Source organism: Canis lupus, chromosome 22 (assembly GCF_003254725.2).
Source record: "Canis lupus dingo isolate Sandy chromosome 22, ASM325472v2, whole genome shotgun sequence".
Lineage (NCBI taxonomy): Eukaryota > Metazoa > Chordata > Mammalia > Carnivora > Canidae > Canis > Canis lupus.
In genome coordinates this window covers 57,108,673-57,135,149 of record NC_064264.1, presented here as the reverse complement: position 1 = coordinate 57,135,149, position 26,477 = coordinate 57,108,673, and the positions used below count along the sequence as shown (strand labels likewise).

At 39.4% G+C, this 26,477-nt stretch overlaps 3 protein-coding genes across 9 annotated transcripts in view; 1 reads left to right on the top strand and 2 right to left on the bottom strand.

Moving 5' to 3' along the window:
* The window catches only part of TNFSF13B (TNF superfamily member 13b), a 78,682-nt gene extending 56,422 nt beyond the window's left edge, over positions 1-22,260 (bottom strand). The window contains exon 1 of the mRNA XM_025441258.3: positions 22,123-22,260. The gene's annotated coding sequence lies outside the window, so the exon portion shown is untranslated. The remainder of the gene's footprint in view (positions 1-22,122) is intronic.
* On the bottom strand, positions 1,709-22,262 carry ABHD13 (abhydrolase domain containing 13). 3 transcript variants are annotated; one of them, XM_049099559.1, is made up of 3 exons: positions 22,123-22,262; positions 21,534-21,636; positions 1,709-6,756 (listed from the first exon to the last, which is right to left on the bottom strand). In XM_049099559.1, the coding sequence occupies exon 3, from the start codon at positions 6,734-6,736 to the stop codon at positions 5,723-5,725; it is 1,014 nt and encodes a 337-aa protein (XP_048955516.1). In that variant the 5' UTR covers positions 6,737-6,756; positions 21,534-21,636; positions 22,123-22,262; the 3' UTR covers positions 1,709-5,722. The 3 variants fall into 3 exon arrangements, with proteins under 3 accessions (XP_048955516.1, XP_025297045.1, XP_025297046.1); XM_025441260.3 differs by lacking the exon at positions 21,534-21,636 and having other exon boundaries at positions 22,123-22,257; XM_025441261.3 differs by lacking the exons at positions 21,534-21,636; positions 22,123-22,262 and adding an exon at positions 21,466-21,488.
* Positions 22,263-22,435: 173 nt separating this feature from the next.
* Positions 22,436-26,477, top strand: part of LIG4 (DNA ligase 4) — a 122,272-nt gene continuing 118,230 nt past the window's right edge. The window contains exons 1-2 of one of the 5 annotated variants that reach the window (XM_025441255.3): positions 22,436-22,582; positions 24,676-24,908. The gene's annotated coding sequence lies outside the window, so the exon portion shown is untranslated. Of the gene's footprint in view, positions 22,583-24,675; positions 24,909-25,027; positions 25,334-25,427; positions 25,583-26,477 lie in introns of those variants that run through there. The other 4 variants (XR_007405078.1, XM_049099558.1, XM_049099557.1 and 1 more) reach the window with 4 other exon arrangements.

The following is a 26,477-nucleotide window of genomic DNA, read 5'->3' as shown; positions in this document are numbered from 1 at the left end:
GCAGTATCTTGGTTTATTATAGAAGCCAAGACATACAAAAGGGAAATAACAGTGTGTATAATGAAGAACTAAATTGAATATAATCAAGTACCAAACTACAAAAGGTAGTGAGTGCCATAATCTTCAGAAAGGGGAGCAACTATTCCTAGAACTACCATGAATTTGGGTTATGGGTGTGGGAGCTCAGCAAGGTGAGAGGACATTAGATTTAGAGGTCAAAGCACCAGGCTTAAGTAAATGCAGAGATGAGAAAGGAGTCTGATTCATGGAAGAGGAGTAGCCACCGTTTAGGAGAATATGGTTAAGTTTACTTTGTGAAGGACCCTACGGACCAAGAAGTCTGACTTTGATCTGATGAGAAATGCACTCACTTAGTACCCTTTGGTAGGGAAAGGTGTGGAGTGGTTTTGGCAAGTTAGAACAGGACAAAGATCAAGGAGTGAGATCAGCAAAGTCAGAGACCAATTCACTACTTTGTAATCAAGAAAAAACAACAAAAAGGAGTCAGAACAATACTTGGTATGTCACAAGCATTCAATAAAAGTGCTCGCTATTATAAAATAATTTCAGGGACCAGCATGGTAAGGCTGGGAAAACAAACAGTAAGATCTATTTCAAAAGTACCTGTTTCACAACATGAGAAAGATGGACACTCATATTTTTTTGGGTCTTACTTTTCTATCAAGGGCTGAAAAAAGAGAATGAGCAGTCTTATAAGGTTAACTTCTAGATCTTCCACAGAAAAGCATTTAAATGCTTTGTGGAAAATGTGGTTTATTGGGTAACATTCCTAACAAGTAAATTGCTCATGAGCAAAGTACTCAAAGGTTTGTTGTGGGGGGCCAGTGATCATTAACACATTCTACCATCAGGTCTCATACTCGCAGGTATTCAGAAAATGTCTTTCCCTCCCTTTTCCTTATATTCTCTAACCTGATCCAACTGTTGATGGCTTTTAGCATGTAAAAGAATGTAAAGCAAGAGTTGGGAGAGTGAAATAGGAATGTGAAAAAAAAATTTTTTTTTAAATAAGAACTAGTAGTTTAAAAAACTTTTTCTTGAGATTCAGGTTGGCAACCTTTCAGTAAAGCACACAGGAGATCTCACCTCCCATCACATCTATCAACGGAATGGTGGTCTCCAATAAGTGAACTCTTCACCTCCACTTGTAAGGGGGCCATTGAGGTTTGTCATCCAGTTCCTATCATCAGACTGGTTCGGACACCCTTGAAACATGTGAGTTTCTTATCAGGGAAAGCAAGCTACAGACTCTTAAAGACTAAATGAATATCAGGCCATTTTTAATCATACTAAACCATCAACTCCATAGTAATGGGAGTAAAAAAAGACCAATTTTGTGAGAAGGCATTTTATGAATCTGAAGGCAAAAGGACGATGAACAGTTAAAATTTATTCATTCCTAGATTAATTTAGCTAATTAAATGCTTTGGGGCCTAGTCATTCACCAATGGTTCATATTACAGAAAATACTTACAATTAGCCTAAATTATATGTCTGTGGAGGGATATAATATGAAGGAAAAGAATATAAATCTAACTTCCACTTATCAACCTTACCATTACAACAATAAAAATTCATTAATTTCCATAAATTCAGAAATTTTATTTAACCCTTAAGGAAACCTTAATGTCCTACCATATAAATTCAATAGAAAATTGGGGAAAAAAAAGACTGAATACAAACTATCTTAAGACATTAATCAAACTTTTAATGTTATCAATTTATTGCATATGTCAGTACAGAAAAATAGAAAGTATATTCTAAAAGAAATTTATTGTAAAAAAAAAAACAAATGTAAATGCTTGCTTGCCATGGCTAGCACATCGTTTACGGTAACATTCAAATTTGAGTTATAAAATTTTATTACTACTTCAAATAAAATATGGCAAATAACAAAATATGATTTACATCATGAAACTGGGTTAACGTATTTTATCCTGAATGTACTTGAATATGCCAAAAACAACTTGACTTTTCAGTATTCACTGTACTGACAGAAACTGTTATAAATTATGTTAAACAACACACACTCATCCCTGTTACATTATGAGTATATGGCACTTTTTGTAAAAAGTGTCTCTTATATGTAGTCCTATTTTTAAACTACATTTTTAAGATACAAAATATAAATGGAGGTATATTTGTGCCATTTGGCAAAAACATGTCGACTATAAGTAGGATGAATGTATTTATTCTGCTATACAAATGAATGTATTATTTCTGATTAGCTAAGATGATGTGCATATATGGTAATATAAATAAACAGAAGTGCTTTTCATTTTCTACCCTACTGATTTAAAAAATAGATGTCTGTGCTCTGTCATTTCTAACTTTACCTGAGTGATATGAAAATACATAAATCTAAGTGGATAATCTGAAAGCATTATAACGAATATTTTTCACAGTTTTTTTTTTTCTCTTCATAATTGTTGTCAAACATAATAGGAAAAATGGAGAGGGGCGAGGTCAGTGGAAGAGTTCAGTATATCTCAATCATGACCTAATTTTAAGTGATTTCTGTGACATCCTGTTTAAAAGTACCTTATTTTTTCCCCAACCTTAAGGAAGAAAGGGACTCAATAATAAAAAACTGCCCTTAAACTGACATTGAGAGAAAATTTATATAAAATTGAACATGGCCTTCATTCTGTAATTTGACCAAACAAACCTATTCAGACCTCAAACCAAATCTTACAAAAATAAGAAATGAATATAAAAGCATCAGGTGGTATGAATTCTCAACAAGAGACTATAATTGACACATTACCAAAGCTGGAACTTGGGTGATTACCAAGTGTCTACAGCTCATCAGGAAAGCTGCCCAATAACAAAAAGGAAAACACTATTTTAATAAAAGTATCAATTCTACAGTCAAAGTATTTGCAATTCAGGTGCTCTAGTCACTTTCTTCGTTAGAGACGCCTTGCATACAAATGTATTGTTTTGCTCTGTTAGGTATCCTTTTTGCCAATCTCCTCAGTTAATCATTTCCTGGATCTACATCCAAGAACCAGGTCATATTCCCTTTCCAGCTACTTCTATTCATTTAATATTTTTTACCTTTCATCTGTCACAAATTCTTTCTCCCCATAATTTGCAATATCCTTCTCAGTATCCTTTTTGTCATTTCCCTTCCAATAATCCCTTTCAAAATAATGGTTTTGATCTAAATGAATTGTATCTTCCTGTATTTAAAATCGTTATATGATTTCCAAATTTGCATTAACTTAATAACTTAAAATTCATTCATAATCTCTTAGAGCTGCTCTTGCAGAATGAGCCAGAAATTAATACACAAGGCAGACATAGTTCTATTCCCACTAGGACATGGGTCCAAATGAAGGTGTGACCTATGAAGCATTCACATTTTATTAAGACCGACTGCTTTGGCCACAAATTAGATGTTTTGAAAAAATGACCCCATGAGCTTCATGGACCTCTAATAACAAGAGTTTGTTTTCTACTCTCTACCCATCTAAGAAATTTCAAATACAGAAGCGAGGAAAGAAAGATGTATTAACAACCCTAAACACAGCCCCTTCTGCTGCAGGAAGACAGTTCCTTAATCCGAAGAGAATGAAGGTGAGGATGGAAACAAGTACTTTACAATTTTTGAAATCCTGCCTTAGGGAAAAAAACAAAACAAAACAAAACAAAAACCTGTTTATAAACCCTTAAAAAAAAGCAGCATAAGAACAAAACACTGATGAAGAAAAGGTTGAAAGCTTTTATACTTCATCAGCATATTTACAACTAAAGTTGATAAATCCCTCCATGAGTAGTAAACCAAATAATCACATGGAAACACACAAAGGTACTCTGTAAACTTAAAAGAATGATACAAGTCTAAGGTGTGCCAAGTAAGCTCATGCCTAAGGACACTGCATTTGTTGTATTAACTCTTTTCTTTTTAATATATTACTATTTAGTCATTCTACATATCAAGGATTGACAAGATGAAAAGTATCCTTTAATCATGGTGAATTTATACATAAAAATACACCTTCTAAAAAAAATACACCTTCTGTGATATGCATTACCAACTTTTTTTAAAGCATGACTAACAATAATTTTTAGAAAAAGTGTCCTTAAAAATCATACTTGCTAGAATTTATTTTCTAAATACTGACATAGAGTGATTTAGAATGTTATGCAGCAAAAGTATTTCTAGCCCAATCTCCTTGGAAAGATTTTAAAATTAAAGTCAAGAATATTGACCCATTATTCCTCTACTCTAGCTGCTTGCACAAAGCCAATAAATATAGCTAAAATATTCAAAATATGTTAAAGCTGACGTAATGTAATGTACAGAGCTCAATTACATCTAATTTTTGAAGACGATTCGAAACAACCTAGCACAATTATACCTCATAGCTTATTTTTTTTAAAGTAAATCCTGCAAGTTTTAAGAGGCTTTTTTTTAAAGCAAGATTTTTCTTACTCTTCTATGTGCCTAAGTGCTACTTCTCACTTATAGCCATTTAATTGTTAAATGTGGAAATAGGTTCTGTATGAAAAAGCTCTAGAGTTCCTTCACTCCCACATTCCTACATTGGAGAAAAATAAAGAAGACTTCCTGAAACTGTCTTTCAGTGCTATCATAACAACTGAAACATTAAACCAAAGAACAGCTTTTTTGCTTTTGTTTTTGTAACTTTTATTTTCAGAAAGTCCAATAAATGAGATCTTGACTTTAGTGGGCTAGATATACCTAGATACTGGACTTAAAAATTAAATGTGGGAGTTTCTATAAAATCGTATGTACAATCATGTAATGATGGTAGTAAGACTTGCTAATTTAATTCTTAAACAAGTTCTAATTATCATTATGACTGCTAGTAGTGGTTCAGCTGTAGACGTACAAAACCGACAGAAGCTAAAAGTCTCTTTGCCACCAAAATTACAAATGTTAAAAAGTTCAAATATGCACATCAAAGCTGCAGTAAAATCCTAAATTTCTATTTTTACATGCTATGATCCAGACTGTACCTAACAAAACACGGTACATGTATATTGGAAAATGGGGTCCCATTTATTTGTAAGAAAAAGCTGGATCTCAGCATTCACCGGAGCAAAAGTCAACGGCAACCTGCACACAGGCCTCAATTTCACTTCTTGCCAAGAACAAAATAGAGTTTACATAAAAATAGATATGACCCAGGTTACCATATACATAGGTATATGACCAGTACTATTTACATTAAAAACATTGCATTGCATAATTCAAGGAATAAAATACCATCATGCATTTCATTTTAACTGTTAAGGGGAAGAATGCAGTTACAGACTACGTTTGCTTACCATGATTGTCCTGGTATTTACTAAAGGCAGAATACTCAAAGGTTTCTCGTTTACAAATCTCCTTCCACACCCAGCCATTAATCCATGTGTCACAGAGGGCACACCACTTAGGCAACAAGAAACTTTTGAATACAATATGCTATTATACTGGCATATTAAACTAAAGGTATGGATACATAACCACATTGAAAGGTTCGATGAAAATGTATGAAATAATCCCAAGAATTACAGTTCTTCAAATGTAAAAAACTATTTGGATCATCTCAAAGGAGCACTGAAGTCCTTTCAAAGTTTAATGTCACTCTTCAGACAAGTACAGACATAACACACTTCTAGAAAGGAACATTCTTTATCATTCTGCACAAATTAAAATACAGTGCATTAATCAAAAAGAAAAACATCATATAATTGTTACATTAGATGAAGTTTTTGCCATTTCTTCAGGAGAATGACTTTTTATTACTTCTTTGATGAACTGTTCAAGGGCAGTGAAGTAACCCTGGCACTGCCATGTATCATTATGAGTTCCATCAGGAAAAATAGCTAATCTCTTAGTCCGAGATGGGGATAGTTCATAGAGTTGCTTCATCATTACTGGTGGGATCAACTGGTCAGAGAGTCCAGAGATGAAAAGAGAAGGCATTCTGCACTGAGAGATTTTTCTGTAGGACAAGAATTTATTTTTGTAGCACCATAAAGGAAGGTAACGCATCGGAAAGAATGAAAATAAAGTGCTGGCCATGTGCGGTATGCTTAAAAATGTGTTCTCCACCATAATGGCTGAAATCCTATGTGAATTTTCAGAAGCCAAATGAATAGCCACTGCTCCTCCCAAGGAACGGCCAAAAAGGAAGATTTTTGTTTTGTCAAGGTCAGGTCTAGTCATCACATAGTCTAACACAGCTTCAGAATCTAGGTAGAGTCCTTCTTCACTTGCTTCTCCTTCGCTTTTCCCATATCCTCGATAATCAACAAGCAAAAGATTAACTTTGAGGTTAACCAACATAAGCAATGCATTTGGTAACCTGTGACCTATGTTGCCTGCATTCCCATGAAAATAAATTATAGTTGGGGAATAAGGTGAATTGTCTCCAGTGTATCTGATCAATATAAGATTTAGACGCACTCCATCTTTGGTTCTGATGAAAATGTTTTCATGTGGAATACCAGTGGGCATGGGAACATAAAGGCGTGACGAAGATGGCTGTTCTGGAAAATAAAGCAATACATCCTGGAATTTATATAGAATACCTGCTATTGATACGAATATCAACAAAAGTAAGATAATGCCTCCATACAGATGAAAAGTCACTATTAAAGGTAAAAGAGAAATACGGCAAAGAGCCCAAGACCATGAAGCCAAGGCTATTAGCCATCTTTCAACAAAGTTCCACAGCATCCAGGACTTTTCCATTGTAGCTCTCCGAAAGTATCCTAAAGAGAAAGAGAGAGAGAGAATCAGTAATTCAACATACATTTTTTTAAAAGTTAGTTCCATGATATAAGAAATCATGGTCCTACAAGAATCTTTGAAAGGCTACATCAATCCATCCACCGTTGCTCTAATTTCCCTTGTTCCTTCAGTTCTCAACAGTCTCCTTTCTCCTTCCACTGCTGTGTTTAAGAAACATAAATATTCATCAAATTATATTCACTTTTTTTTTAAGTGCTTAATTACAACCAGGTACTTTCATTACTGCTTTCTCCTTGATTTGATAGGACAATCAGTTGATGTCATGTTCCCAAATTTTTATATAAGGGATATGGAGGCTCAAGGGCATAAGTAAATTGCTGTGCTAGAAGCTCCTCAGGCAGAAGAGCCCAGGGGCCAACTAGGATAATCCCAAAGCTCTTGGTGTGCTTACCAGTGAGCTAGGTAGGTTGAGGGGGGAAAAAAACTGTACTGAGGTTTAATTGACATATAACATATTATTTTCAGGTATACGACATAAAGATATTGATATATGTTGGGAAACAATCACCACAGTAAGTCTAGTTAACATCTGTCACCATTCATAGTTGCAGAATTGTTTTCCTGTGATGAGAACTTCTAAGATGCGCTCTCTTAGCAACTTCCAAATATGCAAGACGTATTAATGACAGTTGCCAAGCAGTAGACCATATCCCCATGGCTATTTATTTTACAACTGCAAGTTTGTACATTCACCCATCTCATCCATCCCTGCCTCTGGCAACCAACAATCTGTTCTCTATATCTAAAAACTTGGGGTTTGGGTTTGGTTTTTGGAGTTTTTTTAAAAAAAATTTTTCTTGTCTTTCTCTGACTTCTTTGTTAGCATAATGCTCTCAGGTCCACCAAATTTTGTCGCAAACAGCAAGGTTTCATTCTTTTTTATGGTGTGGTAATAGTTTGCCGTGTGTATATATCACATTTTCTTTACCCATTCATCCATCCATGGACACTTAAGTTGTTTTATATCTTGGCTGTTGTAAATAATGTTGCAATGAACATGGGTGGGGGTATCTTTCTGAGTCAGTGGTTTTGTTTTCTTTGGATAAAGAGCCAGAAGCAGAGTTGCTGGATCATCTGCTGGTTGTGGTTTTAATTTCTTGAGGAACCTCCATACTCTTTTCCACAGTGGCTGCACAGTTTACACTCCTACCAACAGTGCATGAGGATATCCTTTTCTCCACATCTTTGCCAACACTTCTTGTCTTGTTGATAAGAGCCATCCTGACAGGTAGGAGGGGTATATCTCACTGTGGTTTTTGACTTGCATTTCCCTGACAATTTGTGATGCTGAACATCTTTTCATGTACCTGCTGGCCCTCTATATGTCTTCTCTGGAAAAATGTCTATTTCACTTCACAATCACATTGTGTTTTGCTGCTATTCAGTTGTGTGACTTCTTTATATACTTTGGATACTAACCCCCAATCAAATATATGATCTGCATAGACAGTCTGCCATTCAGTAGGCTATTGACTCACTTGTTGACGGTTTCCCTTGCTGTGCAGAAGCTTCATAGTCGGGTATAGTCCCACTTACTTATTTTGCTTTTGTTGCCCCTGCTTGGGTGTCATAGATCCAAAAATCACTGCCAAGACAGATGTCCAGGGGTCTACTGCCAAGTGTTCCTCTAGGAGTTTTAGGGTTTTGGGTCTTAAAGTTTTTAATCCATTTTGAGTTAAATTTTTGTTTATGGTGTTAAGACTGGGCCAGTTTTATTCTTCTGCATGTGGAAATCCTGTTTTCCCAGTGCTATTTGTTGAAAAAACTGACCTTCCCCCACTGCATATTCTTAGCTCCTCTGCTATAAATCAACTGACCATTAGTGTGTAGGTTTATTTCTGGTCAGTCTATTCTGTTCTACTGATCTATGTATCTATTTTTATGCCAATACCACATTGTTTTGATAGACCTTTGTGATATAGTTTGAATCAGGGAGTGTGATGCGTCCGGCTTTTTCTTTTTCAAGGTTGCTTTGGTTCTTTGAGATCTTTTGTAGTTCCACAAAAATGTAGGATTACTGTTCTCTCTCTTTCTGCAAAAATGCCACTGCAATTTTGATGGTGATTGCATGGTATCCGTATATTATTCTGGGTAGTATGGACATAACAATTCTTCTAATCCATGAACAGGCAGTATCTTTCCATCAATTTCTGTCTTTTTCAATTTCTTTCATTAATGTCTTAATAGTTTTCAGTGTACAGGTCTCCCACCTCCTTGATTAAATTTATTCCTATGTATTTTATGAAAATGTAAATAAAACCGTTTTCTTAATTTCTTTCTGATAATTATTAGTGCATAGAAACACAACAGATTTTTGTATATTGATTTTGTATCCTACAACTTTACTGAGCTAGGTAGGTTGAAGGCAAATTTTACTAAAGAGATAGTTAACATATTCTAACCAACCAAGGCCACTCTGATATAATTTATTGTCAACTTTCTTTTTCACGTTATAAATTATAAGTAAACAAACTAAAGTCAGAATAAAATATTTTCTTCTCTACCTGGAGGTTTTCCGTTAAACTTAGAACAATAATTTATTTAAATTAACCACTGGTTTCTAATATTGTATTATTTTTTAGAAAAAGTTGAATAATTCATTGTACACATTAAAATTTCAGATTGTCAGCATCATGAAATAATGCACAATTGTTCATATAGCTCTTATTGCAATTTCATATCACTGAGTCAAAACAGGTTGCTATGATTGCTATTGATAAAGCCACAAACACCTGGGGAATAAGTGTGAAACAATAGAGCAATTCTATTTGAGAACCAGAGATAAATGAAGAAAATGACTTACTAGAGAAAAACTTCTTTAAAGATTTCTGAAAATTATAATTGATAAAAGAAAATACAGAAGAAAAGTGATTCAAGCCAAAGCTTTCTGGTTATCAAATAAAAAAGTCTATGTATGTTATCTTAAAAAGGCAAAAAAGGTGAGATACAAGTTTTCTTATGTAGCAGTCATCTATTTATACATTTGCTTAATTTAAAAAATATTAAATTCTCTTTTACTCACTAATAAAACTACCATAAAGAAGTTATTCTTAAATTTAATAAATAACAGTTAATGACTAATTTTTAAAAATTTTACTGTATTCTATAAGCTAATAAATGTGAAATTTTCATTCACTGAATTAAACACTGAAAAAAATCATAAAACCAAGTTAAATTAGACGGCTATAAAGAGGAGCTAGATGACTTAACAGATATGGTCTTTCACTATTATCTCACCAAACACATCTTACTATTTCACTAAACACAGACTTTCAAATTTGAGCTCTTGTTCAAATGACTCTCTTTGAACATAAACAGCATAGCATTTTTCTAAAGTTTCTCTGAAATCAATACTGCCACCCAGTTGTAGCAAGTTTTATTACAATGAGTACTATGGTAAGCCAGAGAAAAGCAGATGTGTGAGGTGAAACAAAAATTCAAGCTTAAAAACCATAGAGGCAATACCTGAGCAGTAGGTATCAAGAACTGGTTAAAGACCGGATTGAAAGAGTCTGCACTCTAGCAGCCAAATCAGCCAATTACATTCAATACTGAAAACTGTTCCAGATCAATAATCAGTTAATATCTTTTACAACCTATGACAGCTACGTATCAACAGAGCTTAGAATCAGATAGGGCTACTCTATATTCCTTCAACATAGTGGATAAGTCTTAACAACACATCCGGCCCACTTAAACTTTTCATCTAATGTTTAATTTTATTTTTATCTTTTTTAATTATAAGTGGTATCAATGATTTTCATTTGTACCAAAAAGGTGTACTTGAGAAATGTGAAAATACAACAGTGTTAACTTTATACATAATTTTTTTAAAATTTATGTAATGATTAGGATTAGCAGAGTTTGGGATAAAATACAAGTATACTAGAGCATTGCACTATTTGGAAAATATATACCATTTAAGATATTTCTTTAGTGAACAATTTCATGGTCTTTTTCATAGTTAAAGCCAATCATTTATGACAGTTTTCAGAGAGATGAGTAACTTAAACACCATTTATTTGGTGATTTAGTAGAAAAAAACACTAAAATTTCATCACCCTAAATTCTGCTCTATCATACATTTGCTGAATAATTTTGTGTTTGTCACTTATTTCCATTTTGAATTTCCTTTTTAGTACAATGAGAATCTTTAAAATGTCTATATATAAGGATGGTCAGTATTACCAAATGAAACTAAAAGCATTTACAAATACTATGAAGATATGGTAATTTCATCTGCTTTTGTGACTAGTATTTCTAGCTGTACTACCATGTTTCTAACCATGTTCTGCTCAAATTAACATCAACATCAGAATGTACCAAGCAAATCTAAAAATTTGATAAGGCTCCCTATTATCTTGCATAATCAAGAGCTGACTCAGTTTTCAAATCAAACAAAATCTACTCCAACATTACATACATACATATATGTAATATATATATACATACATACATACATATGTGTATATATATAATATATGGGAAATAGTTATAATCTTCAATTACTCAAGCTCTGAAAAATTATCTTTTTAAAAGTAGCCTCTTTAATTTCTAATTTCAACATACAATTTTGAATTTAAATCTATAAGGCCAACAACTGTCTTCCTTTTTCACTACCATATCCCTACTGGGTAGTACACCACTTGACATACATTCAAGACTAAGATGCTTTTTAAATGAACAACCCAGTAATGTATCTAAATTATTAGACTTCTTAGAAAACATAGCTGTATTCTGAGCATATACATATATATATATATATATATATATATATATATATATATATATGACTGGACATCAGAAAAATGGCATATTTGAGTCCAGTTCTGGTTAGAAATAGAGGAATTAAATTTGCAGTTTTCAACAGAGCATTCCTGAACAGTCTTTGTGACTTTTGTGATAAATGTAGCTAAATGACTTTGTGATAAACAAATGTAATCTTATAATCTTAAACTGTAGAAGACAGAATCAAAGTCAATCCATATGGAAGAATATCAAATAGAAATCAATTTAAGGGGGACAGGTGAATAAAAACTGCTCTGAAGTGTGTATGCTGTCTTCTATTTACTATGCTTTGGCATATTGGTGGTTTAGAAAGAGACCTCTATTCACAGACTGTCATTTTTACTTAACCCAATTATGCTAATAATTTCTGATCCCTAGTGTGTCACACCTCTATGCTCTTAAAGGAATGGAGCAAGCAAACCTAATATAGGAAGGATTTTTTTATTTACTAAATTTGTTGAAACGATCAGCAAAATACAATTACTGGAGGCATTTTCTCACATGTAAAACTTGTACAGACTCAGATGTTAGGAAAGTCAGTAAGAATGAATCCACCTCTAATACAGTCCACCGTATAGATCCCATAGCTAGCGGTATGCAAGTTTTCCATATATTTTGTCAATAATTTAGTGTAAGTAAAGAAAGTAAAACCTTTTCTCAGGCATGAAAAAAAATGACCTCTGGTTAACCTTCTAGTAGTTTCCCTGGAAACCCATAAAGGTGGGATACTAGCTGTTTCTAAGCAGTTTTTTTGTGGTAAACTTGACCCCTAGTGGTGAGCAAAATCTAGATTGATTGACTGATTGATTGATTTTTTAAGATTTTATTTATTTATTCATGAGAGAGACACAGAGAGAGGCAGAGACACAGGTAGGGGGAGAAGCAGGCTTTCCATGGGGAGCCTGATGTGGCACTCGATCCCAGGACTCAGGGATCATGAGCTGAGCCAAAGGCAGATGCTCAACCACTGAGCCACCCAGGTGTCCCTAAATCTAGATTTAGATACTGAGGAGGGCTACCCATGTCCAGTAGGAAGTATAAAGGTGGCCTTTTCTCAATGGGGATATGGCTTGTAACTGGCGTGTCCTCTGCTAAGTCCTGGATGCAATGCCCATGAGCTATTACAAAAGATACTATTTCCCAGTAAGCAGGAAGCAGCTAAGTCAGAGTGGCACCTGCTCCCACCCACATCATCTTTCCACTAGCCTGAGTTATTATTTGGGAACAACACACCTGACGCTGACACGCTGGCTTTTCTATCCCGTATATTTCAACAAAGGTGAGAGAGACAGTGCCAAGTATGGTCTATTGGGTCTTGAGAGTGTGAATATCCAGCTGAACCCAAGACCATTGCTGGCCGTGGACAATAAACAAGGCAAGATGTTATACCTTAGAGTACATTTTATGGGGCAAAACATTTATGAAATGTGATGCCAAATAAGATGGATTATCTGCCAGGTTCTTTTGTATGATCAAATGCATTTGCTGAGGCCTCTTAGTATCCTAAACAATCAACTTTATACTAACTAGAAGGGTTGCATAAAGGGAAAGAACATTAGATCTACAGACAACAGAAACTCAGTCAACCAGTATCTTCTCATCTTCCATGCTTCTACCTTACTATGTTCTATCACACCAGATCCTACAGTCTGAAGTCTCTAAAACCCAGCCAGCTGTGGCTTTAACCACCTCACTTAATCTTTACTTAATATAGGAGAATCTGATGCATGAGCTCTCATCATGATCTCTCATAAAAAGTAAACCTCATTTGCTAATAAATCCAATGGCTCTTTCTCAATAAACACTGCAACATCACAACCCCCAAGCAGCACCAAACACTGACTTCCTCAGCTTCCAGTATACTCAAATTCCAGCAGTCCTCCCTCTGACCCAACCCCTAATGCAGGTATTTTCCAAGGTCTTGTCCATTTACCTCCTTTCCCCCAGCCATCTCATTCTCTCTCATGGCTCCAATTATCATACTTGTTGTATAAATTATTCTGATTCTGTGTCTACTCCATCTACAATCTCAATTTACCTATTTCCTGAGTACCTGATGTTCAGTGACACCTCAAACTTATCTATAACTAACCATACCCTTCTCATCATGCATTTTGAATGCTTTATGTTAATTATGAAAAAAAAAAAAAGCATGATGTATAAACACTTAAAAAAAACAGGTGAAATTCTGGAGCTCAATATATAATAACAAGTAAACTAAAGCTTAAGCACATTATTATAACACACACAGGTCGTGATTCAATGAAAAATCAACATTAAAAATAATTTTGTGCTTTTTATTTAGATGAAGTGATTAGAGGCCTCAAATTGATACTAGTAAGCACTTCTCAAGAAATAATCTATTGAGGGGTGCCTGGGTGGCTCAGTCGGGTAAGACACCAACTCTTGATTTTGACTCAGGTCATGATCTCAGGGTCTTGAGATTGAGCCCCAGGTAGTTGGGCTCCCTGACCCTCCTCCTGCTCCCATGCTCACACTCACTCTAAGATAAATAAATGAATCTTTAAAAAAGAAGAAGGGGCACCCAGGTGGCTCAGCATCTTCCTTTGGCTCAGGTCATGATCTCATAGTCCTGGGATAGAGCCCCCATATGGGGCTCCCTGCTCAATGGGGAGTCTGCTTCTCTCTCTCTCTCTCTCTCTCCCCCCCTTCCCACTGCTCATGTTCTCTCTCCCCCTCTCAAATAAATAAATGAAAATCCCCCCCAAAAAGAAATAATCTATTGGAAGCATGACTAATTTTTATTATAATGTATAGGCAAAGTAGATATGAAAGTTTTCCTTTTAAAAAAATTGTTTTGAAATATTAGCAACATCTTGTACTGTCAGAACCATCAGGTTGGCTACAGTGTCAGTAGAGTGATAAGTCAACCAAGTGAGTGATAGGCATGCTCACCTGATCTCCGTCACCTCATGTGCTCCCTCATATATACGTACCTGGAGAAATGCGAATGGTTCCATGCCTAAGGGAAAATATTTAAATACTGTCTAACCTCATGCTCAACAAAAAGAGAGCAGTAGCAAAGTCATGCCCCTCCTCAATGACAAGTCCTCAGAACACAACCACAAATGCCCACGGGAGTTCTCAAACCCATCCTAGGCCAGTGAAGCGGTCCCTCAGTTTCCCAGCCCTGTCAGATTCCAATGCATCCCTCCCTACTATTTAAAGGTTAAAGGTCATGCCATAAATATGTACAGATCCCATTATGTGCATGATAGTGCCTAGGGACTACAGACTATTTAAATTTCATAAATGTATAGCCCTTGTCCTCATGTAGCTCGTGATCTACTCAGGAAACACACGGGGCATATATAACAATGCACGTGTAATATAAGTTGACTTAATTATAGAGAAGACAAAATCAAAGATCACAGTTGTCTTTAAACACAGCAAAAGAAAAATAAAACCATAATGATGTGTCCTTTACAACATGATTTAGTCATCTTTACATTTTATCATGCTTGTTTACTTAGAGAAACCATGTGGAAATCTATGCAAACTTTTAAAAAACAGGACAAAGCACAACTCTATGATTAAGGATTTCTCTTACTTGCCATCAAATAGCTGTCTATGCCACATATTTTTATCCATTTAGCATAATTATTCACAGGAAGTGGAAGTATTCAGGCATAATCTAAGTAAATACTTGGCCATCACGGTGTCAAGGAAATCAGAGCAGCCGAACTGGATGAGCTTAACGTTCCCATTAAACCTGAGACCTTCCTTTGCCGGTAGTTTTCAAAAGGTGGTTGCACTGCAGACGCCTAGGGACACCAAGACCCTCTGATGTGTCTCTGAGATCTGCATTATAATTATATTAAGGGATCCCTGAGTGGCGCAGCGGTTTAGCGCCTGCCTTTGGCCGGAGACCCGGGATCGAATCCCACGTCGGGCTCCCGGTGCATGGAGCCTGCTTCTCCCTCTGCCTGTGTCTCTGCCTCTCTCTCTCTCTCTGTGACTATCATAAATAAATAAAAATAAAAAAAAATAATTATATTAAGACACTATTTGCACTAATGGTACAAAACCAGTGCTGCATACAACTGCAGCTGCCTGGCAACAAACAAGACAGAGCAACCAGGAGTCCTATTCTTTATCCCCATGAATTCCAGGAAAGGGGGGGAATGTCAGTTTTACTCAAGAATGTCACTGAAAAACTCATAAAAAAAGTATTAATTATATCTCAACCAATGAGTACACATCTTCCATGTTCTGAGTGACAAGTGTGTGACACAATGAGGAGGACACCAGATCACTAGTGCTGTGTACTAACAGTCTGAGTTGTGAGCTGAACTATGTGCTTTGTTTAGGTGACAATATTTTTACTTAAAAAGACAATTAGCTGGGCAGTCCCAGTGGCTCAGCAGTTTAGTGTTACCTTCGGCCCACAGTGTGATCCTGGAGACCCGGGATCAAGTCCCACATCAGGCTCCCTGCATGGAGCCTGCTTCTCCCTCTATGTCTCTGCCTCTCTCTGTGTGTGTCTCTCATAAATAAATAAAATCTTAAAAAAAAAAAAAAAGACCATTAACAAAACTATGGTTCCTCAGGCTTAGGTGTCTGGCACCTTCCACAGAAAATGAATGTGAAGTTGCCAATAGCTTCCCATGACTTCAGAGACTTTTCTGATAGCATTGTGGTAATGATATTATTAGCAAATGTGATTTTTGATAACCTTTCAAACGTATCGGCATTTGGAACTACCTGCCCAACACAGCAAACAAATATTTTCCAAACAACCAATGAATGATATCACATAAACAAAGCATGAGTAAAAGTTTATTGTGAGATAAACTGATGGATTTTTTTAAAAAAGATTTTCTTTATTTATTCATGAGAGACACCACACACAGAGGCAGAGACATAGGCAGAGGGAGAAGCAGGCTCCCTGCAGGGAGCCTGACTGCAGGATTCGATCCCAGGATCATGACCTGGGCCAAAGGCTGATGCTCAACCACTGAGCCACCCAGACGTCCCTAAAAAAGTTCTTTGATACAAGTTTCAGATTCCACAACGTAACTAACCCTTAAGATGCCATCTGTCTAGTATTGGAATAGTATCCATAATAACCATAATACTACTCCCTTATCAAGTATGGGTCTGTGCAAGCCTGATACTGCCTCATAAAGTTCACCTAAAACAGCCTACCTTCTGAGAATGAATGTAGAAACATGATGATCAGCCTGTATTCTATCAAGCAGACATTAAAGATATTTACAGAGATGTAAAACAATGCCATACTCCTCATTATTATTTTTTTGCAAAGACAGCTGTTCTGGATAAAAAATATATTAATGTGCAATAAATATTTTGCTGCCACTTTAAAATGATAATTTACATATTTCATAAACTCTCAGCTTTAGTTTCTAACAATAAATACCTCTCTCTATAGTATACATATACAAGAACACTTTGGCATCCCTGGTAATTCTTTAAAATGTAAAGGGTTCTGAGACCAGAAAGTTTGAAAAACACTGTTCTATAGTGCCTAACTATATAACCCTACCATCTTTCTCCTCCAGAAACTTGTCTCCTTCAAATTAAGAATGATATACTATGGAGAGAACTAGGTAACTATCAAATCATCCTAAATACCCCACAAATTGTCCTGAAGACTGACAGAACAGATTCCACAACTAAAAGGAGAAAAGAGGCCACGTCTAAGAAGATTCTTACAGCTGAGACTTGCAGTACTAGGTGGAATCAAAGCAGGGCGAGTGGACTTCCTTGTGTTGTTCCTGATCTTTGTTAGGGCTAAAGCATTAAATCTTCCACCACTGAGTATGATGTTACTTTTGAGTATTTTATATTTACATGGCCTTCATTTGTTGAAGTATATCCTCTCATACCCACTCTGTTGAGAGTTTTTATCATAAAATCAGATGTTTGATTTTTTCAATATTTCAATAGTTTATTCTGAACATTAAAATGATCTTATGATTTTTATCCTTCAATTTGTTAATGTGTGGCATCATGCTGACTGAGAATATTGAGCCACTACTGGATCCCCAGAATAAGTCCCTGAAACTAGTATAATAACGTATGCAAACTATACTGGAATTAAAATAAAAAATAAAAGAAAAAAGAAAAATCCCCACCCCCACTCCCAAAGAAAGAAGTACTACATTAAGTATTTTGTGCATTACAACATATGCAGGTTGCTAAAGCTTGCTAGATTTTGGAAGAGAAGTATCTTTAATAAAAAGACCTAATATTCTTCAGGTTCCCAAGGATCCTAAACGTAAGACAGATGACAAGCTGTGGAGAGGAAATTTTCTGCCTAGGCAAAGGTTCTGTGTCACTCTGGGTGAGGCTGGTACCCAGTGAATGTTGCTTCCCACATTCTCAAATCACTAGCCAAGTCGATATTTAAATGTGGCAACCTATTTTGAATGGGTATTCCCGCATATCATTTTTTTAGCTTGGGTTTCAGTTTCCACATTTGCAGAAAGAATCCCTAAGATCTCACAAATTCCTTTTTTTTTTTTTTTAAGATTTTATTTATTTATTCATGAAAGACAGAAAGAGAGAAAGGGGCAAAGACACAGGAAGAGGGAGAAACAGGCTCCATGCAGGGAGCCCGACGGGACTCGATTCCAGGTCTTCAGGATCAGGCCCCCGGCTGAAGGCAGCGCTAAACTGCTGAGCCGCCAGGGATGTTCAGGTCTCACAAATTCTATTTTATAGGTGATAGAGAAAAATCAAAGGCAGAGTTGGAAAATAAGCAGCAGATTATAAACAGTCTTTGCTAACTACCACAGAAGGTTGGCGGGCCCAGTTATATGACTTTAACAAGTAACTGAAAAGTTAGGGATAGGTAAGTATTCACCAAGATTAAAAATGATTCTCCAGCAATCTCGGATGTGCACAGATCCAGTGATTTCATATTTCAGTTGAAGTTTGTGAAGTATTTTATTCATCATAAGCTTTCCAGTCTCCTTCCCAGACCACTGTCAAATAACACATTTTTAAAGCACACGTAGTTAAAGTTGTAGAAAATAACTGGCTGCACAACCTTTACATAAAACTGCAGACATAGCATGTTTTAGGAGTGTGTAATTACTAGGAGAGGAGAAAAGAAAACTAGGAATATACAAGGAATGATCATGAGTTTCTGTGAACTCTGCAATGTCTTGTTTCTGCTTTAACAGAACTCAGGTTAATGTTTCCAGTAGAAAAGTAATGTACATGATGGCAAACACTAAACATTACTTTCAAGTCTAGAGTAACAACCACCATCAACTTCTTCCTTGCCAAAAAATATTATCACCCCCCTTTGAAGTTGGTAATCTATTCAGATCAGTTCTTTATCCAGCAATATTTTATCTACAAATTAAAAACAACTTAAATATATCAAGACTAAAAACCCAAATTATGGGAATGAATACATTTTAATTATTGCCTCAATAACTAGGGAGAGTAAATCAGACAAATATGTTATTCTTTCAATCACACTTAAAATTATATTTTAATAAAGGTCAGAATTCTCACACAAAAAAGTAAATGCTTATTATCCTTACTATTTTTTCATTGCAAATGTTTACACTGTATTACACAGTATATGGTGATTTACTGATTCTGCCAACAGTACAAGATCTTTAAAAAACCACAGATGTTTACCTGCACGTGAAAGACAAATTCCCTCTATGAATGTGAGTGAAGGTTCCCCAACTATATACACACAATGGAAAAAGTCCTCACTCATGAATATACTATTATTTTTCAAGGCCCTTAAGTCCATCTCAAATTGATAATTTTGGGAATAGCTTGTTTAAAAATAAAAACTGATCATTTATTAAAAAACGTACCTACAAACAAAACAAAACAAAACAACATACCTACAAGTGACAGAACAGTGCACGTTCAAGCAAAGGCTGTAAGACTTAGAAAGCAAATTCATGTGTCATCGCTAACAGCCAGATCACAGACAAACAATGAGTATCCCATGCTGCTCCTCAAGCACTCTGAAGGAATTCAGTTTCCAATCCCATTCCCAGTAATACAGAACTCAGACTCAACCTTCCTACATCAACAGATCTCCTTTTCTGCACAGGGAAGTTAAGAAATCATGCCAGCTGCACAGCTGACGTGGAAACACAAGTAGCTATCTCTGTGCTGGAGACACCACAGAATGAATTATCTACTTCCCTAATGGGTATCCACATGTCATCAATAATGAAAAAGGGTGTATTAATAGTCCTTTGGGACAAATGAACAACAATGGCCTATGAAAATGTTGGAGAGTAACTGAATAGTTGAGATAGCTTTTTACATTGGGATTTAAACCTGCTTGAGCAGATATCTCAAACACACCAGACAGCCACACAAATAGCATTTTCCTGCTGCCCCCCTTTACTTGAAGCATGGAAAACTTGGCAAATACAGCCAACTCTGAGAGAACAAAGATGACAGATCACTGTCACTATGGAAGCCAATCACAATTTGTCCTGAGATTATAAATATCTGTAAGAAAGAAAATTATTTAAAAAGATTCACAAAAGCTAAAAATGCAAATAAGTAATGTTAGAATTAAAACTGATAATGAAATTCAGACAAAGTTTCCAACTTATGGAGGGGTACTGTTCTAGATGCTTTACTCAAAACTAGATGGAGGAAACTTAAAAATCATTTTTCTTATAAAACCAACGTTACAGAAATAAAATTCTCAGGCTAACTCATTAATGTATATAGTTCACTTTGGGAAAATACTACAGCTTTGCAACTTCAGAAGGTACTGCTGTAGGAGTCAGGACCTATAAGAAAGAGTAACAAAATTTGTGATAACTCATTATGAAGTGTATCCTTTGAGGGGAAAAACATCTCAACTAGAAAAATTAGAAAAACCGGATCCCTTTTCTTCGGTCCAAACCTAAGAAGGGTTACCTAAGGGTCTCAGGCATTCCTGAATGAGATTAAGCAAGAATTAGAAAGATTTTAGAATCTGAGTTATAACTGAGTTCTAAATCAGTGAAAAACAGAAATAGATTCCCCTGAAATGAGCAGCAAGAGAGGGGAGATCACAGGAAAACGTCAGGCCTGGCAGCCTCCTGAACCTATCACCAAGTTCTCACTTAGCTGGTGTAGCCTGTCACTCAGAGGGCAAGGGCCAGGTGTGCCCGAGAAGGCAGGTGGGGCTCCCGGGTCTGGACGCACAGATGGTCCTGAGCTGGCTTATACGCGTCATTTCAAATCACCTACCAAAGGGAGGCAGTGTGATGCAGCGGAAAGAGACCTGTTTTCCGGCTTGGTCTGTAATTACCTGGGTGACTTCTGCCAACTCACTTAGCCTCTCTAACTATAGGTTTCCTCCGAGGTAAATGGGAGGTGAAACACATAACTGGAAAACTGCTGGGATCCAGCGTGATACATAGTGTGTTGGTGCAGCTGCTTCCCTAAGACCCCATTCAAAGCGTTTATTATCCACCCACAGCGGGGTAAGGGAAAGTAAGTACAACGAGAACTTCTGCTAGACTTGGGTTCAATACGACAAGACTCGCTGGAGGATACCTGAGTATGTGCACGCAGGAAACAAACTGGGCAATGCCTTATGTTTCTGTGAAAACCCAGGCTCCCCCAGGAAGCCTTCGAGGGACCTCTGCCCCCTACTAGCAACCGTTCCACATTCTGCAGTCAGTACACATTTACGGGGTGCCGCCTACTGCCACAGGATAACGAGTTTATCTGCTTCCCATAGACTGGGACTTCCTTGACGACGAGGACTTCGTCTCTTCGGTTCTGCATGTTCAGTGCACAGCGCCTGGCACATAGTGAGTCCACGCGCAGGGGCTGAATGGAGCAGTCTGCTTTGGGGTGGGGGCGGTGAGATGACATTACACGGGTAACGGCCAACGGCTACTTACTGAGATAACATTGAACTTTTCGGCAGAAGACGTGGCTAATCTAAGCCTGCACACAGAGAAGTACTGACCCGTGCCGGGGAGACCGGGAGGGGATCACCCGACATCAGACATCGGCACGCGAAGCCCCTGTACCTACTCAGCTACCGCCTAGCAGACCCATGTGAAACGGCTCTGGAATAAACAAACAAAAAACAACAACAACAAAAAAAAATATGGGGTTTTGGTCATGACCCCCCAGGCAGTAAGGCTCATGATGCATTTTTGCAGGAAATGAATTCAGCGGACAGACAGACACCCCGGCGGGACCGGCCGCGGCCATGCGGGGTGCGGTCGCGCTGTTCCCTGGACACCCCAAACTTCCCGCCCGGGAACCCGCAGGTCGAAGGCTGTCGGCGGCAGGTCCCCGCGCCCGAGCCAGGGACGTCCCGGCTCGCTGTCCCTCGGGGCGCGGGGGGGCGCGGGGGGGCGCGGGGGGGGGGGCGCGGGGGCCTCCGCGTACAGGTCCGAGCGCGCTCCCGGGAACGCGGCGCACCAGGTCCCGACCCCCGCACGGCAGCCGCCCCCGCCGGGCCCCGCAGCCACCCCGCGGCAGACCCCGCCGGCCGCCCCCCCGCCCCTGCCGCCCCCGCCCCCGCCGCCGCCGCGCACCGCACTTACTTAGACCCGCTCGCAGGCTGCGCAGTCGGCCGCGGACACGGAAGCCGGCGCCGCGCAGCAGCGTCCCCCCGCGCCGCTTCCGTCGCTCCTCATCGTCCTCCGCCAGCCGAGGGGCCGCCGCCGTCGTCGCCACGGTCTAGCCCGGAGCTCTTGCGGCGCCGCTCTCGGCTCCTCCACTTCCGGCCCACGCTCGGTGTCGCCGGCAAATACCCCCGCCGGCACCCGCATCACCTGCTCTCCCCTCAGCCTTCCTCCCCTAGGCGCGAGCCGGGCCCGCCCTCCCGCGCGTGCGCACTAGCGACGGTCGCGGGGAGTCCCCGCGACGGTGGCCCGCGAGGACAAGATACCTCGGAGCCTGGACCCCGGCCCAGCGGAGCTCGCAGCGCGCTCCCCGCGCGGCTTCTGCGCCGGGCGGCCTCTGGAGGCCTTCCGACACTCCTCGGGGCGGGGGGCCCCCAGGGTGAGTGTTTGTAATGCTCCAGATTTCCCTTCGGGACACAGTTCTAAGTGTGCACACGAATAAATATTAATTACATAAGAAAGCGTGTCTGCCTAATAGAGTTATGAGCGCACTAAAGTGTATTCCCTTACCTACTTACAATGCATGCATAACTCATTTTGTTTCTATTTTCTCCCAACCCAGCCCTCTCCGACCTCTCTCAGACGCCTGAACCTGGGGAGATTTAGACGGGCTTTCAAAGGAAAAGAATGCAAAATAATCTTATTTTTGCAAATTTTACAGAAGCACGGGCCCAGGGGAACACTGCTAGAGCCCAGGGCGTGGGAAGTGGCCACACAAATGAGCCCTTGAAGCTAATATTTCATTAGATGCACTGTCTTTTTTTTAAAAAAAATTTTTTTTTTAAGAGATTTTATTGATTTTGAGAGAGAACACAAGTTGCGAGAGGGGCAGAGAGAAAGAGAGAGAATCTCAGGCAGACTCCCTGCAGAAGGTGGAGCCGGACAGGGGCCTCCATCTCACCACCCTGAGATCATGACCTGAGCTGAAATCAAGAGTCGGAGGAGGCTTAACCTACTGAGACATCAGGTGCCTCTCATTAGCTTCACTGTCAACCCACCTGGGCATCAAGTTGTACTAAATTGTTTTTCTACAGATGTTTGTCCCCCTCCCTCAGCCATTCTCTATTCTCTGTACCTTATTTTATATAGAGAGAGAATATTTCATATTAAAAAACAAACAAAACAACGACAAATAGACATATATCTTGCCATCAGTCAGAGCGCTCCAGGTCAAATCCAGGCTCTTGATGTGTCACCTAATAAATGTCAGGCACTAGGGTAGACTACCTATATAAAGTAATAATCACAGCAACTCTAGAAAATACGTAATGAGAAACCCTTGATTATCTTTGAACCAGCCGTTAGAAAAGCTAAAATATCATGGTAAATTGGAGACTAAAATTTGAATCAATTTGGAGTTTGGTTTCATAATCCGTGGTTCTTAGATCAGCAACATAAAGTGCAAACTCTGATACTGTAGGAGCTCAGTAGATGCTGAACAAGGTGCAAATGTGCACAGACAAATGTCCTTTCATGAGATGGGCAACTATGGGATGTCCTCTACCAAAACTGTTGGGTGCTGCTCCAAAATAAACTAAATAGTGGGTAGAGAAATTGCCATCACGAGAGTATCCTGTGACTTTGAAACTTCATAGCTGATTTTAGAGACATCTTTGGATAACTTAGGTGAATTAGACATACTAGGAAATTGTTGTTGGACTCGAAGGAGCCCTAAGTCTAGCTCTACTACAAACTAATACTGTGAATTAAATAAGTGTCAGTTTTGTAAAATGCGATTTTTGTACACTAAGGACCCCTAAGGGCACTTAACAGCTTCAAAATGTTCTCAGAATCCATTGCAGCAAAATATCACTTTCTTATAATACCACATCTTAGAGCAACAATATCTTATGCTCAGAGGAAATAATTCCGCAAGTTGTTTCCCCCATTGTCATGGATAATTTCTCAATTCTCCATGAAAGAGGACAGGCCATAACAAAACATTGGTAGAAATCAACAGCTCCGGGGACATAAGGACTGAGTTTGTTTTCATCTCAATCTTGAATACTTAGCACAATTACTGTATTGGTGCTGAAGAAAGGTTTGCCAAATAATTTTATTTTTGATCCTGGAACGGACGCTCAAAGAGTCCATAGTTGATTTCTGGGCAGGCGACTCTTTATTGTCTGTATTGAAAATTAGGTATCAGGTATTTTTATGAATTATGTATTATTTCTGCATGAAGAGACAAGAACTCACATCAAAGTTGCAACATCGTGAGAAACAAGTAGGAAAGGACAGCCTTAGGCAATTTTGCAAATGCCTGTTTTTCTTTTTTTTTTTTTTTTTTAGATTTTTTATTTTTTATTTTTTATTGGTGTTCAATTTACTAACATACAGAATAACCCCCAGTGCCCGTCACCCATTCACTCCCACCCCCCGCCCTCCTCCCCTTCCAACACCCCTAGTTCGTTTCCCAGAGTTAGCAGTCTTTACGTTCTGTCTCCCTAATGCCTGTTTTTCCATTTGAAGGAAGCAGCAGCTGTTTTGGGAGGGAAGCCGCCCGAGCCTCTGCGCGCGTGCGCACAGCATCCCCGTGACGTCACGGCCCCGCGCTGCGACTGCGCCGACGCGTGTCCGCTTCCTGACGTCGCGGCGTCTCCGGGCCTCAGCGGCGAATGCGTCTGCGCCGGGAGCAGCCGGCGGAACCGGCTCCCGGAGCTGCGGCTTCCGGTCTGGTGACCTCACCTGCGGCTCGGCTGCCGGTAGGACGTGTGGGCGGCGGCGCGGCTCGGGGCGGGGGCGGGGGCGGCTCGGAGTGCCCCGGGCACGTCTGGGCGGGCGGGCGCCGGGACTGGCTGACGAGCGGAGGGGGGGCCGCCCCGAGTCTTCTCAGCCCGGCACAGGCGTGTGGGCTTGAAAGTTCGCTTTTCTTGTTTCGGGACAAAAAGTGTGGCAGCCCCTCCGCCCCTCCGGGCGTCACAGGTGCAGGGCCCGGGCCACCGCGGCGACCGCGCTGCGTTAGAAGCGGGCCTTGCGCTCGGGGTCCTTGATCTGGACCCCCATCCCCGGGACGCGGGGGCAGGGACGGGAGCTCGCCCGCGTCGCCCCCCGGGACCGTGCTGGCTGCGGTGTTGCAGTCCGGGGACCCCCCTTCCCCAAGCCGGTGGGGACCCTCGGGCTCAGAAAGGTAACGGGATGCGCGCCCGGGGTCCGTGGCGGGCTTCCTTGGGGGGGGGGGGCGGAGGAGGGGTGTGTACCCCCGGCCCCCCCCCCGTGGTTCCGCAGGCGGGCGCCCCTGCCTAGAGCCGGACCGAGAGGCTGGAGCCTTGCTGCTCTTCTCGCATCTCGTCTTTTGTCGTCCTTTCGGCTGCCACCGCCGTCTGGCCTTTTCCTGCCCCAGATTCCTTTCTGCGGAGACTCCCCCCGAATGTCACAGGTGCTTGGAAGGGAGGCTGCTGTAGACCTTTGTCCCCCAGGGAAGAGCATCGTCTGCTCGGGGGCTGCATGAAGGACACTTAACTTGCACCAGCCGCTTTCTCTCCTGTAAAATCGCTCTGAGTCATCATCGTCACCGAATACAACCTTTGCTAGTATGTTTTGTCGTGTCACTTTAGGACAAGACAGGCAGCCGCTGAGTTAGACGATGAGTCATTATTGTATACGAATTGTACTCATTCTCTTGAATGTTTTGCTTATGTTTGTTAAAAGGTAAGCGTGCCCCTCCCTTTTTTCCTTGATATTTTGTGACATTTACATTTTAAACGTCACTTGCATCAACAAGCATTATGGAACTAAAATTAAGGATTTTTATTAAAAGGTAAGCGTGCCCCTCCCTTTTTTCCTTAATATTTTGTGACATTTACATTTTAAATGTCACTTGCATCAACAAGCATTATGGAACTAAAATTAAGGATTTTTATTAAAAGGTAAGCGTGTCCCGTCCCTTTTTTCCTTAATATTTTGTGACATTTACATTTTAAACGTCACTTGCATCAACAAGCATTATGGAACTAAAATTAAGGATTTTTATTAAAAGGTAAGCGTGTCCCTCCCTTTTTTCCTTAATATTTTGTGACATTTACATTTTAAATGTCACTTGCATCAACAAGCATTATGGAACTAAAATTAAGGATTTGCTGACTGCCGAGTACTGTGTTAAGCACCTTGTGTACATACCGGATGTCATCCTCATCTCACCTTCTACAGTCATTACCCCCATTTTACACTACAGAAAGTGACAAAGACATTATGTGGCTGCCCCATGTCATGCAGCTGTTAAGTTGTTGAGTTCACAGTTGAACTCACATTTAGTGGTCTCTAGAGCCTGAACC